Raw genomic sequence first — 24370 nt, 5'->3', positions numbered from 1 at the left:
ATCGCCCGGCTAGCTGCCACATTTTTAAATAATAACTTGGTTAATGTTTGAAAACTTCACCCTGTATCATTGTAAACCCAGATCTTTGGGAAATACTGAGCTCTTTCCTAGATTTGTTTCTTTTCTTTCTAGATATACTGATGGAAGTTTTACCATTTAGAAAGTATAGTACTGGAAGCATCAACATAGAGAAATGAGCAAAAGAAGTATAGGGCTTGGGAGAAAGGAAAGGTAGATATTTCACAATCACAAAAGATAAAAAACAGTAGTTGCCCGATTGTCCATAGTTTTACCTCTCATGGCTTTTGTTAACATAGGTCAACCAGTTCAAACATTGGATAAATAAACAATTCCTAATTTTTAAAGTGTATGTCATCCTGAGTAACATTAAGAAATTCTACGTACTCCATTCTCTTCTGTCTCACAGAAGAAGTGAGTCATCCCTCTCTCCAGCATGTCTACATTATATATGTCACACAATCATTAACTACTTGGTGACATTCTCAATCATCAGAATGACTGTTGAGATATTTGCCTTCAGGTAGCCCTTATTTTCCTTCACCATGGCCCAAAGCACAAGATTAGTGCAATTTGATAGTAGCATGTAGTTGTAATTGTTCTACTTTATTACAGTCATTGTTATTGATCTCTTTCAGTGCCTAATTTATAAGATGAATTTTATCATACATGTGTATAGGGAAGATATTGTATGTATATGTAGTATATATGTAGTGGTTCCAGGAATCCTCAGGGGTCTTGGAATGCAACACCTAGTGGATAATGGGATATCCATTCTTGTCTCCTATCTTCTACTGAATCCACTCCACTCAGGACTTATTTCCAGTCCTTCCACCCAGACTGCCATGGTCAAGGTTGCCAAAGACCTCCACAAATCTAAGTCTTATTTTAAATCAGCTAGTGTATTGATGCATTAACGTATTGATGCATCTGAACATCTGAACCTCAAAGCCTCCCTTACAATACATATTTTATTAAAGTGCAATGTACAAAATCATAAATGTGTATGGTGAATGAATTTTACAAAGTAAAAATACATATGTACCCATACATGTACAAATTAAAGTATAGAATATTAGTGGCATCTCTAATGCCTCCAAAATGCCCCTCTCAGTTATAAGCATATAGTTGGTTCTTATAGTCATGTAGTTCCCAATGGACTGTATCAATGAACATTTCTGCCACTAGGCTAGGAGCACACTAGTTACTACACATCCTAGGTATCACTTGTCACAATAGTCTATACATAGATGTTCCTCATTGTGGGCTTGTTTGAAACTTTTTGAAAGTACTATCCATTTCTCTCTTTCTCCCTCTTTCCCCCTTCTTTGTCTCCTCTCTCTCTCTCTCTCTCTCTCTCTCTCTCTCTCTCTCTCTCTCTCTCATGTGTGTGAATGTGTGTGTGTTAGTTCTTTGAGAATTTTCAATAGTGTGCTTTGATAATATTCACCCTTCCTCCCCCCAAGTCTCTCCAGATTGGACCCATTCCTTTTTCACCCATTTGTGTCTTTAATTTCCATCAAGGCCAACTTGTGTTTCCCAAATATACTTGGATTGTGGTCTTCCATTGAAGCATGACAGACTTATCAATGGCTACACTCTTAAGGAAAACTGATTCTTCCTTGCCCAGCAGCTAGTAACTGCCAGAGGTAAGACTTGATGCCTAATTCCCCAGTCAGTGCTGGGATTTGGTCTGGCTCGAGTTTGCATATGTCTTATGCATGCTGTCATAACCACTGTGAATTCATATGTGCAGCTTCTCTGATGGATTCAGAAGACAGTATTTTGCTGTCATCATTCAAAGCAAGTGACTCTTACATTCTTTATTCAATGATCCTTGCATCTTTGGAGGAGGAAGTGTGGCACACAAGTACCTTTTAGGGATGAACATTTTATGGTCTCTTATCTCTGCACATTGATTAGGTGTGGGTATCTGTGTTGATCATGGTCTACCGCAAACAGAAGCCTCTCTGATGAAGGTTGAGAGCTGCCTTAATCTGTAGGTGTAATGTCATTAGGAGACCATTCAATACTATATCCATTTAGCAGAATAATAGTAGTAGGTTCTTTCCCAGGGTCTGTGATCTGTGCAGTATAGGCTCTTTGTCTGATAATGGGAACAGGTATGGGCTTCATCTTGTGAAGGTGACCATAAATTCAATCAGAAAGTGATTGGTTGTTCCAACAAGATTCATGCCTTTCATGACTTATGTCTTTCAAGGCCAGTCATTATTACAGCTTACAGGATTCACAGATGGGTATGACTGGTGATGGATTTTCTCCTCTGGTAGCATGTATAACCTCTGCCAGCACCATGAAAGTTAGCCAGCAGGGATGAAGCTTCCAAGTCAGTACCAGCTTGATTTTCCATGTTCTATGATTCAATAATGTGGTGTGTTTGGTAGTTTGGTCTTATTGCCAAGTTCTGGTTGGTAACCAGGAAGACTGGCAATAGCCTTTATTGTGTGACCATCTTGGGGAAGCTCATGGGACAAGAGGTCAAACTTGAACAATTTCTTGGTCTTCCTTGCCCACATGATTTGAACATACTGACATGCATTTCTTGGGAAAGAAGGGATGAGTTTTTGCTTCTATTCCTGATTAGTGTTTTAGTTCCTCCTCTAAGACTAGATTAGAACACTGAGCTACTTCTCAACTTCTCAGGCCATAATCTTGCAATTGTGTGTTTAGACTCAATCCATGTTAGTCTTCTTAGACTCAGTGTACCCTGTCCTCTGTACTCTGTTTCATGTTTATCTCACCTCACCTGAGGAACTAGAATTTTGAATCAAATACAGTAACACAGAATAAAGTCTAAATTAATCATAGCTGCTCACATTGGGAATACGGTTTTACCACACATTTCCAGACTTCTAGATGTCAATTACCACTTTGTCATTTTTCTTGAGAAGTCATTATTCAGGAAATTTCTCCTTAATAAAGATCTATATAGGTCTTTTTTTGTTTCAATAGTTTGATATTCTGGACATGTTCATTATCAAATCTATATATTACAGATTCTTGGTTTATTTATTTTATTGTTTTCTTACTAGTATTAGGTGATGGAAATTTTAATTTTAAGAACCTTTAGCTTCAGTTAGTGCCTTTGTGGCCTGTTAGGAAATCTTTATCCCTCATGATAGAAATATTCTCCTATCTACCACTTGAAGACATTTTCTCATATCTTGGTACACATTTGATGTATGAATTTTTACATTGTGAATTCTTCAGTTCTTTTGGTATATACTTTTCCTGTAAGTTTTTTTTTGTTGTGGTTTCCATTGCTATAATAAAACACCATAATCAAAAGGAACTTGGAAGGAAAGCATTTATTTTATCTTAAAACTCTCAGATCACACTCGATCCCCAAGGAAAGTTAAGGCAGGAACTCAAGGTGGGAGCCTAGAATCTGGAACTGAAGCAGAAGTCACGGAGGAGTGCTGCTTACTGGCTTGCTCCCCATGGCTTGCTTAGCTGCTTCCTTATTTATGCAAGCCAGGACCCCTAGCCCAGAAGTGGCACTGACCACAGTGATCTGGTCCTCCTACATCAAGCATTAATCAAGGCAGTACTCCCATAGACTTGCCTAAAAGCCAATCAATATTATGGAGGCATTTTCCCAGTTAGGATTCCCTCTTCACAGATATGTAGAGTTTTTGTCACACTGACAAAAACAAACAGCACAGGTATGGAGTAGGAGAAAGATTTTTGTTACTAGACAATCCACATTTAATTAAATTTTAAAAATCAAAATGGAATGGTAGGAAAATCTTGAGAGCAATATAGAAAATCCTGACACACAGCCATGTGCAAATATATCTTCCTATTTAACTTTTTATTTTATCAGCATAAGACATCTTTATCTGAATTAATACTATGTGTGTTAAATATGTTTCATCACATGTAGTAGTAAAGCTATACAAGCTTTTTAAAAATTCAGTTCTTCTCCCTTTCCTTCTACCCCCTGCCCCCATGCTCCCAACTTTGTCTGGCAATCTTGTCTGTTTCCAATTTCCAGATGGGTCTGTATATGGTTATTTTTTTTTTTGGATCCACCTTATTGCTTAGCTTCTCTATATCATGAACTATAGGCTCAATGCCCTTTGTTTATAGCTAGTAGAAGGGGAAAAGGAGGGGAGAAGGGGAGTCAGGAGGAGAACTTGAGGGAATGGGATAGTCGAGATGGAGGAAGGACAGATATGAGAGCAAAAAAAGAGATAACTTGACTGAGGGAACCATTATGGAATTAGCAAGAAACCTGGCTCTAGAAAAATTCCCAGGAATCCAAAAGGATGACCCCAGCTAAAACCCGAAACAATAGAGGAAAGGGTGCCTGAACTGGCCTTGCCCTGTAGTCAGACTGATGATTATCTTAAATATCACCACAGAACCTTTGTCCAACAACAGATGAAAACAGAGACAGAGTCTCACACTGGGGCACTGGACTGATCTCCCAAGGTCCACTTGAAGAGTGGAAGAAATGAGAATATGAACAAAGAGGTCAAGACCATGAAAGGTTCATCCACTGAAACAGTTTACCTGAGCTAATGGGAGCTCACCCAACTCCAGCTGGACTGGGAAGGAACAAACATAGGACCAAACTAGACCCTCTGAATGTGGTTGACAGTTGGGGCAGACTGAGGGACCACTGAAAGTTGCACTGGGATTTATCTCTACTGCATGTACTGGCTTTTTGGGATTCTATTCTCTTTGGATAAATATCTTGTTCAGCCTGGATGTAGAAGGGAGGGCATTGGACCTTCCACAAAGCAAAATGCCTTACCTTCTCTTAGGATTAGATGGGGGTGGGGTGGGAGGGTGTGTGGAGAGAATGGGAGGAGGAGAGGGAGTGGGAATTTGGATTGGTTTTTTTTTTTAAAGAAAATCTAATAATAAAAAATTCAGTACTCACAAGGTACTGTGATTTTTCCATTTCATAAATTTTTAACCTTTTTACTGTATTCTGCACAATGGGCCGCTCTTTAAACAGCATGCATTTGCAATTTTTCTAGATTCAATATAACCGCATTTATCTTTTAGCAAATTTACTTCACAGAATTTAGTCATTTGACATTTACTATAATCACAGGTTGAGTCTATCCATCTTAAGACACTGTCACTTTTCTAATTCTGTGAAGAGACGCCATGACCTCAGCAACGCTTATAAAAGAAAACATCTAATTCGGGTCTTGCTCACAGTTTCAGAGACATAGTTCATTATCATTATAGTGGGGAGCATGGTGGTAGACAGGACAGGCATGGTGCTGGAGAAGCTATACCCTGATCCACTGGCAGAAAGAGGCTGGGCTTGGTATGGGCTCTGGAAACTTCAATGCCCCTTCCCAGTGACACACTTCCTCCAACAAAGACACACCTCCTAATCCTTCTAGCCCTTTCAAATAGTGCTACTCCCTGGTGACTAAGCATTCAAATATATGATTCTGGGAGAGAATTCTTATTCAAACCTCTTCCTTGGGTTTTTGGCCTCTTTCCTCCATTTTCTTTTACTTTTATGTTCTCATCTTTTCCATGAAGACCATGCCCATCTATGAAATATAATTACCACATTACTCTTTTTGACAATACAGACATCTTAAACACTGAATCTTCATTTTCTCACCCCATTCTTTCCTGGCATGTTGACTTTTATGCATCTTAATTCTATATGTACTAAAAACAATCCAGGAGGTATTAATCGTAGTATCCCAGTAGTCAATATTCTTTTTTGGTTTTGCTGTTGTTGTTGCTTTCCTGTTTATATACTCATAATTCAGAGTGTTCTGTATTTTTCCTGCTGTCTGATATTTTTATCTGGGGCTTTTTTTAACTGTAGAGAATGGGACTAAAAATGTTCTTTAAATAATATTTAGGATAAAAATTTTGCAGAATTTTTTCCTTGTGTAAAAACATCTTTAATTAAAGCAATTATTAAAAACATGCTGATTTCTTTATCATTTTATCAGTTATTGAAAGTTTCTAGTTATATGCAGCATGTTCTGACCACATTCACCTATTCATGACCCATGCTCTTCCCACATCCACCCCCTTCTCTATCCACTCCTCTTCCCATTCAAAGAAGCCTTCCAGACCAATTTGTACAGTATAAAATATTCTTGGATGTATGGTCTTCAACCAGAGCATGGTCAGCTTGCCAGGAGGTACACTCCAAGAGACTCTGATCCTTCCTTTCCCAGCCTCTAACAGTCACCAATGCCTTCAAGGCTAGGGATGGGATTGTATGCCCAACTTCTCACTCCAAGCTGGGATTTGTTCTGGATTAGGCTTGCACCGGATTTTTACTGCGTAGTTTAAGTTGGCTTTGACCATAAATTCTCCTGCATCTGCTTCTTAAAAGCCTATGGCTATTGGCATGAACTACAATTCCTGATACTGGTTTTTGAATATAATACATTTTACTCATCCTTATAGTCATAGCTAGGACAGTTGTTGTCATACCCAGAAAAAGCATTCTCCAGTCTTTGATGTGTTTTTAAATTGGTTTTCTAGAATTTTCCCTCTTTTTTTTATGCTTCCTTCTTAGTTGTATCTTCCAACCCTCCATTAGTGGCTTTTTCAGTTCTTAGACATCTTCTCTTACATATCTTCACTCCCCAGGTGATTACATCTACTTGTATGGGCTTAAATAGCATCTAGCTCTGAGAATGATATAAATGTGTTGTTTGTTTCTCGTAGAGAATTCCCATAAATATCATGGTTTGATAATAAGCTGATTACTTCACTGTTGCACTAAAATATCACTATTTTTTAACAGATATTTAACACTTATGTTGTGCTTTCTATCCCATAGAACTTATCCTACAGTACTTCCAATCTGGAATTTCCAGCTGAAATCAATAGTCATTCTCTCCATTTTTCCAGTTGTTCTGACCAAAATCTTAGTTGTATTAAACTAAAGTTTCCCTTTACCATTTCTCTTCCAACCATACGGACGATCCTGCTTATATTAAAAACCTACCTATATTCTGAATCACGATCTCCATCACTCCCACTGAAAGTACCTCTTACCCATGACATTACTTTAGCAGACTTTTTAACAGAAAAAATGAAGATTCTTTCAAAATATTATAAATCATATTAATAACATGCTCAGACCCTACAGCAATCCATATCTCTCAAAGTTGAATCTGATGCCTTTAATGTCCCTCAGAACAACACATTATTTTCCTATTTATTGTATTTTATCATCTCTTAAACTCTTCTCCTGCTTTCTTACCTACACATTAACTTTGTATCGGCTTATGACAGGGTCATCTTGCCTCTGGACCTTTGTATCAACTGTTTTATGCCCACAGCATGCTTCTCAAAGATACATACCAGTATAATTCCTCCATCTCCCTAAAGTTTTTATTCAAATGTCACCTTCTCAATAGAGCCTACTCGATCTCCCTATTTAGACTTTCAATCTGCTAGCAACCCACCTTATAAAGATTTAATATTTGAAAATTGTGTGTGTGTGGGTGCGTGCACCCACATGTGGGTGTGTGCACGTGTGAACAGGTTGCCAGGGAGGCCAGGGGTGTTGCATTCCCTGGAACTGGAGTTACAGGCAGTTCTGAGTGGTGTGGCTTCTGTCCACATTCTTACTTCTGAGCCATCTCTTCAGCCCCAAACTGACGTAAAATATAGTCATTATCGCCTCACATGCTAGATACCTGCTGATTTTTAGTGTATCACTTGCTGCTTGCATCTCCCTGGTTGGATATAAAGTTACGAGGATTTGAACCATTACCAGCTCTGCTCAGTGATGCAGCCCCAGCACCTAGAAAAGCGGGTGTCCAATCAACACAGAATGAGAAAACATCTAAACTCTCCAACCGTCTCACCACTTCAGGTGACTGGCACCCTACTCATTACCCTCATCACCCAGCAGAACTAAATCTCTCCTCAGGGTTTTCCCAGTTCTCTACAGCCCTATCACTATTTTCTGCAGGCTGACTAAGATAATTCTTCTGAATCCTCCAATTTCAAAGTTGAAAAAAACCCTACCATTTTTCAAAGTATAAACAAACAAACAAACGAAACATTATCTGGCCCAAGACCACCTCTCCAACTTCTGTGTTTCAACTGAGCCAAGAATGTCCTTAATGAGGCTCACTGGAATGGTGATTAATGTGAGGCTTGATACACAGTAAGTACAAAACATTTGTTGACCATTATTACAACTGGTATTTGAAAAATAGCACTTGGAAGCTGGTATTTCATTTTCCCTCCAAGTGAAAAAACAAACAACAAAACAAAACCTAACATTCTGAAAGAAAGGTATAGGGTTGAAGAAATTATCCACAGGTTCTCAGGAAGGAGTCCCTACCTCTCTACTCCCTGCCTCTAGTACGTTTTCAGGGGCTCAAGCACTTGTTCTGAAACGTAAGTCCTGCCATGGGATTTGAATGAATGCTGTTTCCTATTCAAAGAGGAAGTTAAAATCATTCTGTGTAAAAAGGAAGGGGCATTCTCCCTTTTCTGGTCCTTCTGGGCCAGCACCCATTCTCAGTCTCTTCTTTCTATTCTCTTCCCCACATCCTCGGAGGACTGACTTTAAGTGACTGCATGTCATTTTCCATAGCCCTGCCAATGGATCCAGATTGTCAGTTTTAATCATCATTATAATTCTTGTATGCCAGAGTAGAACTCTTAAAGATGATTTTAAAGTGAGATGGTTAATGTTATGTCTTGGAAGCAGTGAGACCCCAGAACCTGAATTTCTTGTAATCCCCTGATCTGAGTGCCTACAGCTGCTCTGAGCACGAGACCTTCAGGAGTTCCTGATCACAGGAGAGTGGTTTCTGGTGGGTTTTGCTGGGGCGTGGCCATCTCTATATAATCTGCCCCTGAACACAATAAAGGGGGCATTCTTGGGGAATTCAAGGATAACCCATGTTACTGTCTCTCTGTCTGTGTGTGTCTGTGTATTTTAACCTCCAGCCCCTTGGCCGAAGCTCGGTAACTGGGTAATAGTGCACCAAGCGCAGACACTGGGGCTTGTGCGCGGCAATTATGTGTCAACTTAACTAAGCCATGGGGTACCCGGAAGTTTGGTAAAGCCCTATTCTGAGTATAATATTTTTGGTTGAGATGAAACTCTGAACTGATAGACTGTATACATCAGTTTTCTCTTCTAATTTAACGCTGAAGCCAACCTATTAAAGGTTTGATCAGAACAAGAAAGCGGATTGCTCTATCATTGTCTTAATTAAGGGCTATCAGTTTTTCCTATCTTTGGCCCTGGACTGAAATATTGGTTCTCCTGAGTCTCTAATGTGCTGAGACTTTTCAACTTCCACAACCATGTGGATCAGTTATAATTTGTCTATTTTCTGACTCTGTTACTTTTTTAAATAAAAGTATATAAGTAGATAGATGGACAGATACATGACAAGAAAAAGGCATATAGATGATAGATAGATGATATAGATAGACTATAGATAGATAGATAGATAATATACATATATGCATACATATATATACACACATACAAAAATCCTGTTGGTTCTGTTTCTCTGGAAAACCAATACCCAGGGTTTGGGCAATGCATAGCATATGTAACATATGTGCCCTTAACACGCATTTTAGACACCATTTTCACTCAGTACCAGCTTCCCTTCTTAATACAACCCTTAGGAAGTTGGACATTAACAGAGCTGGGGTCACTGGTTAGCTCTCTGACTTCTGGCCCAGGACTCTTTTCATTCCCTGGCAGACCACATTTACCTGGCATGTTTTTCCCCAGGCACTGCACACCTTAAAGACTCTGAACACGAAATAGGATGAATGCTTCTCAGGACATAGGATATATCCCCCGTTCCAGGAACTGATTATTAAATAGTGAGTCCCTGTTCACCTACAGGAAAGCTATGTGGCATGAGAAATGCAACTTAATCCGCTCATCATTAAAGTGCATATGTTTAAACTTTTCCAAAAAGGGATTCTCTGGGGGTTACATGTAAAGTGCTTATTGTACTTTTCAATATCCAGTAATGTAAAAAAAATGATTTGAAACACTTGCTAAAGCAGCCTTTACATTATTATAAATACGAGAAGCTACTGTGAGTTTTGCAGAAAGAAATGAACTCCAACTCTAAACACAACAAAAAAAGTGGGGACTTATAGCCAAGGAGTTGGTTGATGAGGCTCAGTGGACAGAAAATTAGGAAGAGGAAACGAGAGGAGCAAGTGGGATTCGAGCTGAGTCAACTTAGCAGGATTCTTGCAGAAGACAAGCCAGGGCAATCAGACACAACCTGGGGAAGGTGAAGGAGAATGTGCCCGATCCTTTACTGAGGGTAGGGATGCTAGTTAAACCAGCTTATCAGCATGCCTGCTGACACTGAGCAATGCACAATTGGGCAATGCGTTGCTCAGAATTAGCTGTTAACCTGACTGAACTTGGGATCACCAGCAAAAAAGCCCTCTGGGTATATCTGTGGGGGGTTATCTTCAGTAACTGATGTGGGGAGATCCATCCCAGTTGTGAGCAGGAGTTCTGGAATGTGGAAACCAGCAGAGATGACTGAGTCATAATGTGCATTCATTGATCTTCTTTGACTATGGACATTGTGGGATTTGCTGCTTCAAGTTCCTACTGCCTTAGTTTCTCTGCCATGATGGTATCTTAAACTGTGGGCTAAAATAAGCCATTTCTCCCTTCAGTTACTTATTTTTGGGTACTTTATTCACAGATGCTATGATACTATACATAAGTGACCCCAAAAAACTCTACCAAGGAACTCCCACAGCTGATAAATACCTTTAGTCAAGTGGTTGGATACAAGATTAACTTAAAAAATATCAGTAGTCTTCCTATATAAAATGAGAAAAGGACTAAGAAGGAAATCAGAACATAACACCCTTTACAAAAACCTCAAATAATATATCTTGGTGTAACTCTAACCAAGATATATTTTAACTTTCATCAAGCAAGTGAAAGATCTGTATGACAAGGATGTCAAGTCTTTGAAGGTATTTTATCATAGCACAGCAAAGAAATTAAGATAGACATGGAAATCCAAACTTTGGTGCCTAGGGGTTCCTGTGATCTAAATACATTGTGCTCATGCATGAAATTTCCAGAGAATAAATAAATAAACTTTAAAAACACATGGTCCAGTGGAAAGATAATTCAGAGGACCCTGACTAACATTTGGCCAAGGTGAGACTCTGTCAGTAGACATTTAGAAACATGACTCAGACTGCTGTTGGAATATCTATTACAATAGCTACCCAGCTTAAAATTGTCTGTTTATCTAGCATGCCCAGTAAAGTTGATGGATTTATAATCCCGTGGCTTCTGTGTAGATACTCACCACATCAACTATGCCGATGTTGTTCCAGCCTTGCATTATGGGGAGAAAAGATATAAGCATGGGAATGGCCCAGCAGCCTCCCAACATCAGTGCAATGCGGACAGGGGTCATCTTGCTTCTGTAAACCAAAGGTTGGCAGCAGATGGCATAATACCTGGAGAGACAGTGAAGGGTGGGTCATGGGCAAGGAAAAATGAGGGGGAGAGGGGAAAGATAATAATAGATGGGGGAGACGAGGAAGAAAGGAGCAAAGAAGGATGGAAAGAAGGGGGAGTATTGAGAAGAGGAGGATTGGAAGGAGAGGAGAGAGTGAAATAGGAAAGAGAAGAGAAAAATTGAGAATAAATGGAGGCGAAGGTGATAAAGGAGTAGAAAGAAAGGGAAGGGGGTAGGAGGGGAACAAAGGAAAGAGAAAACACAATTAAACAATCGAAATAATAACACATGACATATACTTCTGTTAATTTATAAATATGCTTTAGATGAAGGTCATTGCCTAGAGTTGGCTTCACATCCCTCTTCATCTCCCAATGTCTTAATCAGCTTGACCTCATGAAGGTCTACTCTACTTCAGACACAGATCCACTTTCTGAGAACTGCAAACCTCCTCAAGCCCTCCAGGCCGCTGCACACAGGTACCTTTAGCCTCTGTGACTATGATTTGACCTATTTTACCCTTGCTCTCTCTTCCTCTTGATGGCTGCACTGAGAAGTACTTGTATGTTCCCTAAATTGGTGTCCAGGATTACCCTTCTCCCCTTCCCCTGCAACAGATTTAGCTGAGAAGGTCAATGCAGACCCCAAGGGTCTCCTGAATCACAGCTTTCTGGGAAGCCACCTGGAGTGTACATTTTCACCAGCAAGTCAATTCTACCTTCAGGTAAGTATCCCTTACTTCCCCCTTAGAGGTGCATGCACTTCCAGGTTCCCTATTAGCATGAGACCAAGTGATGGGCTCAAGACAAGGAGATACAAGTACAGTTCACATGAATTGTTTCTGACAGTGACCATTTCATTGTTATTCTAAAGCAAGGACTATAAAGTTGCAAACATGTCACTGTTAATTATTGCCTACTTGTTGAAACTGCCCTCCCTCTATTTCCTGGGTCTGACCCTTTCTTGGATTCACTGCTCACTCTCTTTTGTGTTTATATTGTGCCTTAGGTTTTAGACTTCTTCTGCTTCCACAAATGGCCTCCTCTCTAACTCCCAAAATTGGAATCCTGCATGTATGTCATTCCAGCCTGTTCAAAGTTTCTGTGCCTTGATTAGCATTTCTCTAGAATAGTATTGGTTGCTGCTACAGAGAAACAAATGGAAGTTTCAAATTCCCTTTAAAATGTAACTGTGAGGGTGATGCTATAGAGCCAGCAGACAGTTTTCCAAACCCTTGTACAATTCACAGATACAGTCAGTCCTGGAAAACGGATACCTGAATTACAGCTGTTGGGACAGTTCCATCCTCAGGGGCTACGGTGGGATGCAGGGATGTCCCCTGCACAGACAGCTATGGACACGCGCTCTTGCATAGACTTGGATTGTTGAGAAGGGTGGTAAAAATTCTTCTTCTCTCTCTTTAAAATATTAGCAATAGTAAAGAGGGGGAAATGATTTTATTTTGCTTAATTTTAAACTAGGTTAGTGAAATTCTGAGTGCTAGGTTAGTATATACAGATAAAAACGTGTGGTCACGCCTAGATTTATATTGACTTAAATTTTTGTCTCTATCCTACAATAGGCATTATGTAATTTTTAGAAACTGGTAGCACAAAGCAAAGCCTATGAAATATAAGATTCTTAGCTAAAACTCACAACACTGACATAAATACTGAAGATTCTTCCTAGCAGAGCCCTCAAAAAAAAAACACCTGATATATTTTTCCTCATAGCATAAAATCATTTCTTTCAAGCAAAGAATTAAGAAAAGTTAAAAAAGAAGGAAACTTCTCTATCATCACTTCCTCTACAATATGCCTGGTAGCACCACTAGTGAGAGGTTGCTCGTCAAGCTGGCAAGTGTTCTGAGAACATTTATAAAGAGCATTGGATGCATTGATCATAACAGTTATCATTGATTTCCTTACCAAAGGCCATATTTATATAATATTTTACAACACTCATAACTAGTGTGTGTGTGTGTGTGTGTGTGTGTCTGTATCTGTGTCTGTGTAGGTGCATCTGTGTTCATGTGTCTGCGGAGGGTAGAGGTGAATCTTGGTTGTCATTCATTTGTTTTTTTGGAAAAGGGTCTTTTGTTGGTGTGGAGCTCACCAAGTATTCTCAGCTGACTGCCTAGCAAGCCCTAGAGGTCTGCCTGTATCTCCCTCCCCGACCCTGAGATTACAAGCATGTGCCACCACACCCAGCCTTTTCATGTGGACTCTGGGGATTGAACTCAAGTCCTTGTGCTTGCACAGTGTGTACTTATATCAACTACGATACCTTTCCAGCCCCATATGGGTTTTTAAAATGAGGACATACACCAATGTATCCAATGAAGAAAGAAAAAGGGTGTGTGTGCTTGCGTGCGTGCGTGTGTGTTTGTGTGTGTGTGTGTGTGTGAGTGTGCGTGCGTGTGTCAGGATCTTGGCCAACACTCTGCATTGGGAAGAGTTGCTGGCACTGGGCTTAGACAGACCACTAAAAATCCAGCTGGACCACCACTGCTATCATTTCACTCCGATATCTCTTCAGAATCCCCAAGAGATCTCTTTTAATTCCTTTAATACCCACCTTATAAATAAATGAAAAATAAAAATATTCAGGATTTGAAAGATGTTTCATGTCCTGGTTAGTTTATCTAGAGTCATCTGGGAAGAACTTCAATTGAGAAAAATGCCTCCATTAGATCGCTTGTAAGCACATCTGTGTGCACTTTTGGGATTGATGTTTGATCGGGGAAGAGGAGGCTGTGAGCCTACTATGGGTGATGCCACCCCTAGGCTGGTGGTCCTAGGTGATATTAGAAAACAGACTAATCAAGTCACAAGGTTGCAAGCCAGTAACCAAGATACAACTAAGATACCCTTGTGGCTTCTGCTTCAGTTCCTGCATCCAGATGTCTGTCTGTAGTTCTTGCCTTGGTTTCCCTCAGTGGATTCTGACCTGAAATATTTAAGTCAAATACCCTTTCTTCCATGCACTGCTTTTGGTCATGGGATTTATCACAGCAACAGAGAGAAATGAAGAAAATCAGAAATGCAAAATGTTTAAATTCTACTAAACAGGGGTATGTATCCAAGTCTCCTTGAATTACCAGGACCTGAGGATTCTGTAGGTTCTACCAGAGTATGTTATAAAACTAAGAGTATCCTGAAGCTAATAAATTTTTCTCTAAAAATGATTTTCTGTTTCTTCTGATATTAACCCTCTGACCCAATTAAAATGTTTTATGTTTAAAGGTTTTTCCTGCATGGCTGTCACATGGTCATTAGAAAAGCATTGTTATAACCCGTTGAAGTCACAGTTTAACAAAAAAAAAAAAAAAAAATTCTCAGTTGCTTTCAGCCAGGAGTGACTTTGCTTACCAGGTGACTTTTGGCAATCTAGAGACAAGTTTCTGTAGTCACAACCTTGAAGTGATCCTACTGGAATCCTGCTGGTTGAGGTATGCCACCAACAATGGGTAGGGCAGCCTCCAACAGTAACTAAGCATCTGATCTACAATGTCAGCGTGCTGCTATTGAAAACCTCTGGTTAAAGTGATGTCACTTTCATCGGTAGTAGGGGCTCCATAGCCCTGATATGTTCCATCTGTGTCATTATAAGAGTGGGGTGCCATAAATACCCTGTTGAGCACAATACCCTGTTGCCTGTTGCCGTCCACCATGTTACCATAGCTTACATAGCCCACAGAAGCACAGGCAACTGTGCATCCTCAAAGCACAACCTAGGACAAAGGTAAGAAAGTCTACTTTACTGGATTGTGAGCTTCATGAGGACAGAAATGGTTCAGAAGCAGCTTTGTAAGCTCCCAGGGTAGAAAAACAATTAATCATCCTACCTGGATGTAAAGCCTATGAACCACAATGTTCAACGTGGAAAGATATTCTAAGAGGTGCAATAGTGGTACTGACATTCTGGGGTAACCAACCTCCATCTAATTGTACTCAGGGACTTCTCAAACAAGAGAGAATTCATGTCTGGAACTGTAACAATAACCGACTAGGTGAGATCATGGGACATAGAAAAAAATCTAGTACTGCCTCCTTCTCACAGCGGTATAGTATCTAACTGCATTCTAAATACTTAGCCTCTACACAGGCAAGTGTAGCTCCACCCTTCATTAAAGAAGCTTCTTTTTTCAATAGATAGAGACTGGCACAGAAAAACCACAACTGCTCAAAATGGAAGGAACAGTTGACCGTGGGTGTCGTCCCCAGCAGATATATCTACCCCACAGCTCCTGCATCTAAGGCTCAGGGAACATAGCGAAAGAGACAACAGAAAGATGGTATGAGCCAGGGGGGGATCAGGACATCTGTTTCAAGATAATCTCTTCTCAAAAACTAAAAAGACACAAAATTGAAGGGGGCAGGAAAAGAAGGAGAGGGTGGATTGGGGAGAGTTTGGGGGAAATTAATTAATATTACAAAAATATGTCATATGTAATTCTTAAAGAATTGGCAAAATACACTACTTTTAAAAACAGTTTTTGGATGCTAACCTATAAGAGGTCACAAAACTTGAAACTGTTCATCCAGATCAATTCTGAAGCATGTTCTTCTAAGAAAGAATTACAGCAAAGGGAAGAGCTGTTGATTCTCAGAATGGATGTTATTTACCAAACAGAATTGCGGTTCATCTCGGGAGCAGATTAATATACAAAGTTTGCTCTTTAGCCTTTCATAGGACACTTTCTATTTAACCAAAAATACTTTAATAAAGTGATTTAATAAATGTTCTAAATGACAAATTAGGTTCCAGATGGGCAGGATTAACTAGAATGTAGCAAAGGTATTCACAAAGTAAGTTCTTATGCAAAACACTTCCAAGTTTGCTCATAAAACTCCACTAAAATCCCCTTTGGTAGACAACCTGCAGCTTTTCCAACCACAACCACATGCAAATGTAGGATCTAATTGCTTTCTGGTGTCTCTAGGGACACAGTCTACTTAGTCTTAGCTGACAGCGATATATTTTAAGCTCCATGCTAATCCCCTTCACCACTCCTGCAACTGGGGAGAACTCTTCTGCCTTGTTCCTAGCACTCCAATCACAGGAAAGGGAGAAGTACTCAGAACAAACAGGGATCCTGAGTTTTCAGAATTAGAGAACTTAGCAGCCAACTTCATGTCTCCTCACAGAGGGGCATTGACTTCCTTTACCTTAACCTCTTACTCCCTCTGGTCTCAGAGCTAGCTATTGACCTCTAAGACAGTTTCCTTTTCGGTAAAGTGGGATAATGATGCTACACCATCCACTCACTGTGAGAACTGATAAAATAACATGTTGAAAACATAAGAAGTTCCCAGCACATACACATACATAAACATGTGTATATGTGTGAATTTTAAATGGATTCAGTTACATTTTGGAACTTGGGCTCTAAGCTATTTGCCAGACCATATGAAAACACTTGGATCAGCATCTCCTCCTATAGTAGAGTCTAAGACAAACACTAAACAAGTTGTTCCCTACAGGTAAATGGTGTGAATGATGGAGTTTATCACTATATATATATATATATATATATATATATATATATGTGTGTGTGTGTGTGTGTGTGTGTGTGTGTGTATCTTGTAAGCAACAGTATATATATATATATATATATATATATATATATATATATATACTTACAAGTTCTGGGGACAATGTTCTATACTCATACCTAATCACAACAGGATAAACAGAAATATCATCTCTATATCTATCTATCTGTCTATCTCTATATATCTAAATACTTTTATACTGTCTGGGGTTACTTGTTGGGTAGTAGCCTTTTTTCCATGTAGTGGTCCAGATCTCTGAATGTGTCCTTTTCTTCAGATCAGAGATGGGGTTCCCCATTTCTGCATCGTTTTTACCATTGCTATTTTCACATGGTGTTTCCTTAACTGCATTGCCATTGCCACTAATTGAAGTGCACTGGGTAGCAAGAACTGGGTCCTGTTTTGTATCCAATGTCTGTAATTGCAAGGCAATACTTTGCATCCTTTGATGTACTAAGTAGAAAGAGTATTAAGGTGTGATGGAAAGTTTTACTTTGAGCCTATGGGGTTTGAGAGAAACAGAAAGATGCCTAAGATGCCATTCTTAACTGGCAGGTAGAGAGAGGACCTTGGAGCCCAGAGATAAACTGAAAGACAGAATAAAAGCAAAGGTACAAACGAGTCACCAGATAAGCAAGTTCTTCAAGGGACAGAGAGGAGCCACACAGGGCTGGGAAAATGTGGAACCCGCCAACAACAAATGGCTCTTCAGGCTGAAGAGTAAAAAGCTTTCAGAAGAAAGGAAATAACACAAAAACGTAACAACAATAAAAAAAAACAACCCAAGGCACATCTCAGAGCATGCTATGTTCAGCCAAGCATGTGTGGAAGAGATGCTCTATATGCCTGTAGCAAGAACATAGAGTTGATGAGACAGATCTGGTTCTTTTGACATTCACAATTAGGGAGAGGCTGACAAAAAATAGACGAAGATGAGCTGCCACGCTTATATGTGATGGTTCCTGCAAATGCTAAGGATATACGAGGAAAATCAAAGGCTAAGATGTACATCTAGCCCATAGTTAATGAGGAGTCAGGGTTTGGCTTCAACCTAACCTCCTGAAGGACATTGCATGCCGTGGAGGATCATATTGCTCTTCAACTATTAGTAATTTTACGCTAATATCCCATTTTCTACCACTATGTTCCCTCACTGCACTAAAAGCCCTGTGAGTCAGCCTTTCCTGCCATTTGGCACCTAATCCCGATGTCCAGAAGCGCTCCCATCATCCATAAGCACTCCAGAAATGTGTGATGAAATGGATACAAAAATTACAGTTCATAACCTCCACCGGGAGATCCAAATGTGAAGGTTAGGTATAGTGTGTAGACTTGGAAGAAGAATTTTTTTCTTCAGTGCAGGGGTGGAGGTGCTATTTGGCTTACACTTTCACAGCACTGTTCATTGTAGAAAGAAGTCAGGGCAGGGACTCAAACACGGCAGGAACCTGGAGGTAGGAGCTGATGCAGAAGCCATGGAGGGGAGCTGCTTACTGGTTTGTTTACCATGGCCTTGCTCAGTCTGCTTCGCTATAGAACCCAGGGCCACCAGTCCAGGGATGGGGCCACCCACAATGAGCTGGACTCTCCCACATAAATCACTAATTAAGAAAATGCAAAAAGAAGAAACTCTTATTCACTCTCATTGCAAAAATCCCTCCGTTATACTGGGAAAACAAACGGAACTGTGTGACATGCATTCCCAATGACTGACACATTTGATTTATACATTGCCCAATTTAGTTATGCTCCAGGGACATCATTAAGAGACACGGACAACTTATCTCTTGCACACGATTAAATATGCGGCCCTGGAGTCAGGAGAACATGTTTTTACAAGGAAATAAATGTGTTTCAAAGAAAACCTGGGACTCGAGAACTGGGGAGGGTTTTGCAGCCAGAACGTGTCAAGTTTCTGGATGGCAGAAGGAGGTTGACGATAAAGAGCAAGGAGCCATCCTTACAGGAAATGACCTCTTCATTAAAGTAAAGTAGACTTTTCGATGTAATTGCATTTAAGGCCAAATACAGGATAAATTGCAAACATGTTAAAAACAAAACAAAAAACAGAGGTAGAACAACAAAGTCTAAGAAAGTGTGGCTTAAGAACCCAGAGGAAGAATGAAGTCATAATTAGTCAATACAGTGGGAACCAGTGGATGACACTTTCCCACTGATTGCCACTACTCCGAAAGTTCCCATTAAGCCTTCAGCTAGCCTGAAAGAAGTTGGAATCTGATCCCACACAGTGTCCCAGTTCTGGGGAAACTACCAAGCTTTGCTACTACATGCTTTCAGTGAAGATGGAGGGTCATAGAGCTTCAGCTTTGCCCAGGAAAAACCATGTGTCATCCCCATGCCATGGTGAGCAGGTGTTGGGGAATGTGTGGTTCCAACATTTAGACACAACACATAGAGCTCTTTTCCTGTGGATTTCTGTGATTTTGACTTATGTTGTCAATGCTCCCATCCCCCCCCCCCCCCCAGGAAGAACCTGCCTTGAGAGTAAATTCAACAAGAGTTCGGAGCTAAGAGATGGAATAAGAACAACAAGGAACAGGCATAAATAGAGACAAAGGTATAGAAAATAGGAAAATGCAGATGGGCACCAAGAAAAGAGTAGAGTAGGAGAAAGGCAGACAGGATGAAGCAGCTCAAATCCTTGAAGAAAGCCATGTCTAGTGCCAGATTTTTCAGTTAACTGGTCCATCACTTTAGTTTCTGCCAGAAATGGTGTTTACTAATGTGTTGTCCAATAAGCAAATTGGGAAGAACAATTCCAACATTGACCGGCATCTTTACAGACAAAGCCTTCAAAAACTACTAAAACACAAAAACTACTAAAGCTACAAAAGCAAATACACTTATTGCACATGACGTCACTTTACAGATAGCTGTGTTCACCATGGTTACGTCAACGTGGTAGGCAGGCTGTGTGGGACCTTCTCTATGTCATGCTTCTGTATTGGAGGCATTTTTTTTTACAAAGGTTAGGTATTACTATGCTTTTGATTTAGTATTAAGAAAAGGATATGGCAGGATGGAGCAACTGCAAACCTATATGGGGCTAAGCAAGATGAGAGTGAAGAAAATCTGCTCATGAATGCTCAATTGATCTCTCCCCCACTCCCCTCCTTCAATTTTTTAATGTATGTTCAGATATATCATATTTGAATTTATTTTATGAGTGGAATTGTGACCAGCATTTAAGTCTGAAACTTGATTTTTCTCAAATAACAGTTACACCTCTCAGCACATATGATCTGCCAGGAGTTTCAATGGCTTCATTGTATTTCACTTTTAAAAATAGCAAATTTTTATAGCTACTTGGTTGTTTTTCATTCACCATAGAACCTCAGACAATACAGTGTTTGACCTTCCATGATTCCTACTATACTGAATATAGCAATTATAGTTTTGAAATTATTTTAAATTTTCAGTAATATGTCATTTGTCAAAGTACCAAAGAAGTACAGAATTTTAGGCATGGAAATGGGTCTTTTAATATTCTAGGAGTTGTACATTTTTACTGGACCCAGGAGTCAACAATCTAGGCAACAATTAATAATAAAAGTGAGATGCCTTTCTCTAATGGTGCTATCATTTCCTAGAACACTCACAGCAGCTGGAGGTGAGAGAGTTGTGCATCTTGTCAGGGCTCACCCAGATGAAAAGAGCATCATACCCCACCCCTTCTCTCTTTCTCTGTCTCGGCCCAGGTCAAATGCAAGACCAGAAGGGACAGTGCAAAAAGCGGAAGCTATATGATAAATAAAACCATGCCATTAAAGGCAAGGAGGGCATTGTCTGTAACGTTCAGGATGGATCCTCTGGCTTAGTGAGGGCATCACCTGGGATAGGATCATACTGGAGATAAAGAAAAGCAAAATGAGACAAACGCTGTCTAGTCCCATCTTCCTTGGGTGTTCAAGTTTCTGATGTCTACTAGGGGAAGAAAATGAAAATTTGCCACATACCTATATAAATATTTATATGCAGCTACTGTTTAATTGCCAAAATTGTCATTAAATGCAAATTCCACAGATTCAAACATCCTCTTGGCCTTGTTCATAATGCACAGCTTCCTCCCACATGGGAGAAAAAAAGGACTTTGTGGGAGAAAATACAGAACTGCATTTAATAAAAAATGCAATGAGTTCTACAAAGAACACATCTGAGGAGAATAGAGATGACTTCTGCAGCAGGGGTATATGACTAAGCTCAACCTGAAAGTCACACAGAGGGCAAAGGAGCTTTCCAGGGACAGAGAGGAGCCAATGCCTAAAAAGCAACAGGAGAAAGAAAAGATCAAGGTAGTCAGAGCCAAGAAACGGGGCTAGGGAAGGGTCTGAAGGGAAACTTGCTACAAAGACAGAAAATAGTTAAAACTGTCTATACTCATCAATCATAGCCACTCTCAGACTTCATCGGAAAAGTTTCTTTGTGCAGTGGATGGTGATTAACACATAAACTCATAATTGGTCTATGTGCAGAGACTGTCAGTGGAGTGCTCAGCCAGAAATGAAACATCTAGATTGCACACACACACACACACACACACACACACACACACACACACACACAGAGAGAGAGAGAGAGAGAGAGAGAGAGAGAGAGAGAGAGAGAGAGAGAGAGACAAGGACTCAGACACTGAAGCAAAGAGGAAGCAGAGAGCTCAGAGGAACCAGAGATTAGAGAAAACTGGAGAAAAGATTAGAGAAAGTGGCGTCTTTGGGACATGACAGGACTCCTGTATTGCTGAACTCACATTACCTTTGTCTGCCTGCAAAGGACATGCACAACACCAAGCCAATTCTAGCACTGAGGGAGAAGAAGATGAGCCTTCACACTTACCTGAGGAGCTATGGACAGTTGATGCCTTCTCAGGTAAGGGAGTCAGTTTGCTCTAAGGGCATGGCTCCCAGTAGATGGACTGTACTCCAGTGCTTAAGTGGCCCCACACTTAGAGGTAACTGAGCAGCACAATTGGAGGCGATAGGCTATTTTAAAGAGGGGCATAAGTTTGGGAGGTAGGGTAGAACTAGGAGGAGTTTGGGGGAAGAGTTGAGTGAATAAAATCAAAATGCATTATATGAAATTCTTGAAGATTTGATAAAAATCTTTTTCACAGATGGCTAGTAAGATGCAGGTGTAATAAGGGGGAAATAGAAAAAAATCAGGGGAAATTTTAAATGTAGAGAGGGGAGGGATAAATAATGCAAAAATATTTTAAAAAGCTACAGGGAAGTATCATTTTATGCTTACTTAAAATCATGTGTAATACAGGTAAGTTCATTTAAATGAAATATGTCATTTGTAGTAATAATGTTCTCCCCAAGAGCTATAGATAGCTAACAAACCCAAGTGCTGGGCACGGGAAACTTCCCTTCAAGCTGTTGGTCAGGGTAGACAAGAGGCAACCCAAACCAACACAGGTTGTGGCCATTGCCCTTGATTTCCTCCAAGAACTTGAAGGTAAAACCCTGTTGCTGAAAACACTGCACACTTCAAACACAGGGATCAACATGGATATGACACAGATGTTTCCTAAGAATCTGTCAAGGCAGAACAGCACTCCTACCCAACTGTAAAACCTACATGTCACCACAAAGGCCAAAGGTCCAAGAATGACAAATCTCAGGGGTAAACAACAGCCATCTAATTGGACCTACAGCCCACTCAATGAGAGAGAATCCATACTGGTATTGTAAACCTACTCAATTACGCATGGCTGGTCGAGTATTGGACTCTAAAAGAGAACCTACTATCGCTATCTTCCTAAAGCCTGCAAAATCTCTAACCGCATTCTAAATACCTACCCTTATATCCACAGATAAGTGGAGATATCCCTTCATCAAAGAAGCTTCATTTTGTAGCAGATGGGAACAATTAATAAATCAACAATTAAGATGTAACAGGTCACTGGGATGCAACCTCAATTGGAATATGTAAAATGTAACCTCTACACTTAAGGCTTGGGAAACATTGTAGAAGAAGGGGTGGAGAGACTATAAGAGCCGGAGGACCAGGACATCTGCCGCAAGATAGTGTTTTCTATATAGGACAAGGCAGCTGCTACACTCATGAAATCTCAATCTCATTGACTGAAGAAGACCTGCATGATGATAGCACCAATCAGCAGGCCAACACAGATGGAGACATCTCAGGGCTCCACCCTCAGAAGAAGAGTTGCAAGCAGGCAGTGACTGCTGAGAGAAGGGGAATCTGTCTTCTCAAGAGATGAGGTTATCCAATGCCAAGTCTTCAGCCTTAAACACATACACATGTGAGTGACACTAATGGACGGGGGGGGGAGGGGGGGTTGGTGGAAGTAGGACATTTGAGGGTGTAGGGAGACGGTGGGGTAGAAACACCATAAATCCAATACATATGTATAAAATTCTAAATAAATTAAATTGAATTCAAAATGAATTAAATTAAACGTTAAGATTCCCCACATCAAGAAATGTGGTCATATCTCAAAGCAAGTAACTACTGAAAAGTCCCAGACAAGCAGTAATGCTCAGAGTTGCCATCTGGAAGGTTGGCATTTGTTTGATCTTGTGAGAGTAGATGATAAACTGATGCAAGGAGAACAATCAGAGGATGCTCTGGTGTTGTAAGGGAAGTCAAACCTTGCTAAGACAGACAATGATTAGGCCAGTAGCACCTACCGCTCATCGCAGTACTGAGTTACAGTGGACAATGTTCCCCCTCAGGCAGCCTAGCTCTTTTCTTCCTCACTGCTGTCAGTCCTGCAGCATCAGTTCTTTAGCCTTCTTTTATTTATTTATTTATTTATTTATTTATTTATTTATTTATTTAAGATTTCTGCCTCCTCCCCTCCACTGCCTCCCGTATCCCTCCCCCTCCCTCAATCAAGTCCCCCTCCCTCATCAGCCCTAAGAGCAGTCCAGGTTCCCTGCCTTGTGGGAAGTCCAAGGACCTCCCACCTCCTTCCAGGTCTAGTAAGGTGAGCATCCAAACTGCCTAGGCTCCCACAAAGCCAGTACGTGCAGTAGGATCGAAACCCAGTGTCATTGACCTTGACTTTTCAGCAGTCCTCATTGTCTGCTATGTTCAGCGAGTCCGGTTTTATCCCATGCTTTTTCAGACCCAGTCCATCTGGCCTTATTGAGTTCCCGATAGATCATCCCCAATGTCTCAGTATGTGGATGAAGAAAGTATAGAATATATACATATTAGAGTACTACTCAGCAGTAAAAGACAATGACTTCTTGAATTTTGCATGCAAATGGATGGAAATAGAAAACACTATCCTGAGTGAGGTAAGCCGGACCCAAAAAGAGGAACATG

General features: G+C 40.3%; 1 protein-coding gene across 3 annotated transcripts in view; it reads right to left on the bottom strand.

The window, feature by feature from the left end:
- The window catches only part of LOC121445538 (5-hydroxytryptamine receptor 4-like), a 170269-nt gene that overhangs the window by 60952 nt on the left and 84947 nt on the right, over positions 1-24370 (bottom strand). For all 3 annotated transcript variants that reach the window (XM_041647655.1, XM_041647656.1, XM_041647657.1), the window contains exon 5: positions 11340-11493. In XM_041647655.1, the coding sequence (XP_041503589.1) occupies positions 11340-11493 (154 nt within the window). The remainder of the gene's footprint in view (positions 1-11339; positions 11494-24370) is intronic.

Source organism: Microtus oregoni, unplaced genomic scaffold (assembly GCF_018167655.1).
Source record: "Microtus oregoni isolate MIOR12 unplaced genomic scaffold, Mior012 000202F_ref0000011, whole genome shotgun sequence".
NCBI lineage: Eukaryota > Metazoa > Chordata > Mammalia > Rodentia > Cricetidae > Microtus > Microtus oregoni.
This window is presented reverse-complemented; position numbering and strand designations above follow the sequence as displayed.